The sequence below is a fragment of the Kryptolebias marmoratus genome, linkage group LG1, assembly GCF_001649575.2.
Source record: "Kryptolebias marmoratus isolate JLee-2015 linkage group LG1, ASM164957v2, whole genome shotgun sequence".
Taxonomy (NCBI): domain Eukaryota; kingdom Metazoa; phylum Chordata; class Actinopteri; order Cyprinodontiformes; family Rivulidae; genus Kryptolebias; species Kryptolebias marmoratus.
Window position 1 is genome coordinate 13,510,031 of NC_051430.1, and position 4,450 is coordinate 13,514,480.

Here is a 4,450-nt window from a genome sequence, read left to right on the forward strand (position 1 = left end):
TGAAACACCCGGTGTAGTTTCAGTCGGTTTGCACAATGAATTGCCACAAACTGAGCCATTTCACCCGCACACTATCAGTATTTGATAATCGCCGCATTGCTGGCGTTCCTGCGCTCAGCACAGGATACGTCACACTTCTGAGCGACCCCCGTAAAATGCCGAAGAGACCAGAGTAATTTCTTTCGATCTTTTATTATCAATTTAAAATTAGTGTGACTTTTATGACTTTCCCTTAATTTATGTTTGCTTTCCCCCCTTTAAAGCGTTGAAGGCTGGGAGCAGAAATGGAGCCCCCTCTGCCCCCGTCCTCACAGACTCTATGAGCGCCTCTGACCTGAAGGCTAGTGTTCGCAGCCTTCTGTTCCACTTGTAAACACTTTACAGCGCCTTTTACCTCATTATGTAGCCTATATGTGGTGAACGTATTTAATAAATGCACTTTCGCTGCTTTCTGACAGCTTTCCTCCGAGCTCAGCAATCCGCTATGGTAACAACAGGAGGAGAGAGGCGAGGAGAAAAAAAAAAAAAAAAAGGATTTGACAACATGGCGCACTTTCCTTGAGGAAAGTTTCCCCTGAACGGCTCACAGATCAAGTTTTGGTCAGTTTTCTCTCTGGCCGTGTTATCGCCTTTTGCAAAAAAATAAAATAAAAATAAAATAAAGCGGACTGTCTCGTTGTCCAGACTCGGAGCACTTCTTCATGCACAGGAAGAAAAAAAGAGAGAGAGAGAAAGAAAATGGACAGAGTTTTCTGTAAGGCTGTGATGGGATGAGACCGAAAGAGCTTCGCAGAAACCGACAGACAGGATGGAGAAACAAGCGACTCTGAAAGAAAAGGTAAGCAGCTCATCTTTATTTCTTTCTGTTTGGACTTTCTGGACTTTTTATGCACTTTTAGCGGCTCGTTTGTGTTTGCTCGGCGTTCTGGGTCGGAAATGACCTCGTCTAAAAACAACAACAACAACAAAAAAGGCGAATATCGATTTTGCCCCCCCCTTCTAAATTCATTGCTTCATGGCTGCTGATTGTTCTGGAGCAGACGACACAAAACACTTTTAATAGTAGTTAAAATCACACAAGAGAAGCGCTTCTTTCGTAATGCATTTAGGAGGACGTTCCTCTGCAGGAGAAGGGCTGGATGTGGCGCACAGATCCTCCATCAGAGGTGTTCATATGGAAGGTTCTGGGTGATTTTGCGTTTAGGATGAACTCAGTCTCCTTTTGATAAGGTTTAAAAGTGTCCTCTGTGTTGGTGCAGGCTCTCATTATCCCATTCCCTCCCCACCCTTCCTGCCCACAGGCAGAAGGCAGCACGGTCAGGGGGAAAAAAAAGCAAAAAAAAAAAGCAGGAAAAGCTGCGATGCTTTTTTACCCTCGCAGGCACTGATATACAGGCTGGACTGGTCTCCTGGTGCAGAGCTCTGCTTGCATGCTGTCCTGGGTGACAGCTGTGGATGTCACACACCTCCCCCGTGTGCATCTCCACGGTACTGTCTGCGGGGGGGTGGGGGTCATTAAAGGCCCAACCCTCCCTGAAAGGAAATGCATATCGCCCGCCGCCACTTTTCGTACCCTGCAAATGTTCCGCACCAAGCACGACTCTCAGCTACTACCACCCCAGTGTCTGTAAAACCCACTGAGTCGGTGGCTTCAATTGGGTTCAGTCCAATTGGTGACGGTGTAACGATTACATTCTGAGGGTTCCATTCAACATCTGCCCAGTGGTTCACGAGATGTTGCGAACAAGCAGAAGCTAATAGTTCATGCCAAAGTTTTAGGCCAAAGGTCGTGCACAAAGTAAAGTGCTCGGAGTATATGTTGGGGATGCTGCTCAGCTCCCATCAAACCAAACTTTAGCTCAATTTGTGTGACGCTGGCTAGGTTGGAGCCATTTTTGTGTTGGCTAAGGTTAATTAGCTGTGGCAGCCGTCTTTAATTGAGTTGACTCCAAATGTTAATGAACTCAAGATGTGCACCCGATGAGTACTTTGTGAAAGTTTCATTAAAATCCATCCAGTGATTCCTGAGGAATTTTACGAACAGACAGTCGAAGCGAACCTGAAAAGTTTAGAGCAAAGGTTTTAAAAACAGATCTGGCCTGATCAGTTAGCGCTCAAAGCATGTGTTGTGAATTACTCCCAGCTACCAACCCACCAGATTTTAGTTGAATGTCCGTAAAATTGGTTGAGTTAGTGACATTTTTGGGTTTGCTGAGTTTGCTTAGCTGTGGCGGCCATCTTGAATGGATCTGACTCCCAGAGTGAATCAGTTGTGGACGTACATCCAGTGATTACTTTTTTGAGAGTTTCATTCAAATCTGTTCAGTGGTTCAGGAGATATTTTGCTAACAGACAGACAAACACACGCACCGGCAAAAACATTATGGGCTCCGGCAGCGGGCAATAAAAATTTGACTTTTACTAATGCTCAGAGTTGCCTGGGAGCCAGTTTGTTTTATGTTTTTAAATAATAGAAAATCTGTGTTTTTTCATCTATAGAAGAAAAATAAAAGGTGGACCGCTTAAGGTTGTGGGGGGAGGAACAAGTAAATGACTGCTACTATTCTCTGACTTTACTTGATGTTGAATTCACTTGATCTCCAAAGCCCTCATTTCGCCTGGTTCTCCTCTGCGGGCCTCTGGAAGTAATTACCAGGCCTGCCCGGTATCCCAGAATTCAGCTGGAGGAGGTGTGGTGAGAACGAGGTAAAGTGGACGCCGGCCCCAGAAATGTGCAACTGGGCGAGCGGACCCGAAGCGCCAGCGTTGAGTGTCCGCGGCAGTCTCCGTCTGCAGCGCAGAGTGAGTCATTAACGGTCAGATGGGGTTACCAGACAACGGAGCGTGTTTTAACTGCTCCTCCGGCTGCCAGCCGGGTTAGGAAATCTGACAGGGAGGAGAGCCGAGGGACTCCATCTGAACCACGACTGATTACGTTACGGGAGGAGATGTTTCATTGTGGTGACGATACGATGATTAAACTCAGCTCCGCTCCCCCCTGCCGCCTCTCCGTGCCGCTGCGTGCAAATGAACGCAATCAAAACATCTGTGAACAGCTAGAAGGATGTGAGCTTTTGTTTATACCCGAATTACTTTCACATGAAGCAAAAGACTAAAAAAAAAAATGTTGACATTACAGCCTGATGGTTTTACTACTGGGGAGTTTAAATAGAAAACATGTTAAAGCTCTTGAAATTAAAGTTCTATTTCGAGACCAAAAAAAAAAAGTCATAATAATGAGAACCAAGCCTAATGTGGGATTTACTTGGGACTTTGGAACAAATAGCAGTTGCTGCCTGTATGGAGTTATTTTCAATGTGAATGGGATTGTTTTCCCAGTTCTTACTTCCCTCTTTGTAGTTTTTGCACTCCAGCTGCTTCTGCGAACTCTGTGCTACTGCGGCCGTTCATATACCAACACTTTCAGCTCATCCAGGAGATGGGTGAATTGTGTTTTGTCACTTTTATACTTTGCAACATATTTAATTTTCATTTACAGTATTTTCATGTGTACTGGCTCTGTTTTCGACTTCCTATGCTACTTTTAATTGAGCTTTTAGCTACTGTTCTACCACTTCTACCTTCTCTCTGTCTAATCCTCCAGACCTCAGTCTTCGGCTCCCGGGCGGCGGGCCGACCTATCCGGTGCGTTGCCGGGGACGACAGGACGCGGTATGCCCTCAGCAAAGTGGAGTTCATGGAGAAGGTACAGCAGAGCAACGAGGCGTGCCAGCGGGGCGACTTCCAGGAGGCCGTGCGCCTGTACAGCGAGGCGCTGCGGGCCGACCCGCAGAACTGCATCCTGTACAGCAACCGCTCAGCGGCCCGCCTCAAACTGGGCCAGCACCAGGCTGCGCTGGAGGACGCGGAGCGGGCTTGTGAGCTCAACCCGAAGTGGCCGAAGGTAAGAGCGCATTCACGGTTTAAACTCTGGGCTCGACGGCACAACAAGTTCATCCAGCCTCATCAGTCACTGCGGATTTGACCTACTTCATCTTCCTGTGCTACGAAAAGGAACTTTTAGCTAGTAAATGCACAACTTGTGACAAATCAGCTACGTTTTTTTCCCCTCTCATAAGAACAGTAAAATTTATGTTTTACTTTCAAGTGTTTCAAACTCCAATCACATCCCCTCTCCTCGGCGGCGCCAGATCAATACGAACTTTTCCCAGCATCTTGTCTTTGATCTTGTCTCGGCCCACGAGCGCTAACCCTGCGATAGATTTCACATTACTCGCCCGCGGAGAAGCGCTGGACGACCTATCCCGCGCCGTGATGGGAATGCATCGATTTCACAATTTAGCGTGGAAGGATACTTTTGTCTTTCAAGTGAGAGATTGATGATAATGCGTCGGAGTGGTATTGATGATAATTTGTCGCTACCAATGATGCATCAGTGGCCACCTTCTTCTTTGATCTGTGCTTATGCATCTTCACATGCTCAGGTAGG

At 46.8% G+C, this 4,450-nt stretch overlaps 1 protein-coding gene across 3 annotated transcripts in view; it reads left to right on the plus strand.

Annotated features, from left to right (window-relative positions):
* Positions 1 to 401: 401 nt before the first annotated feature.
* ttc28 (tetratricopeptide repeat domain 28) overlaps positions 402 to 4,450 on the plus strand; it is a 189,436-nt gene continuing 185,387 nt past the window's right edge. The window contains exons 1-2 of one of the 3 annotated variants that reach the window (XM_017417279.3): positions 402 to 838; positions 3,605 to 3,904. In XM_017417279.3, coding sequence (XP_017272768.1) covers positions 809 to 838; positions 3,605 to 3,904 — 330 coding nt within the window. In that variant the 5' untranslated portion in view covers positions 402 to 808. Of the gene's footprint in view, positions 839 to 2,688; positions 2,803 to 3,604; positions 3,905 to 4,450 lie in introns of those variants that run through there. The other 2 variants (XM_025006153.2, XM_025006154.2) reach the window with 2 other exon arrangements.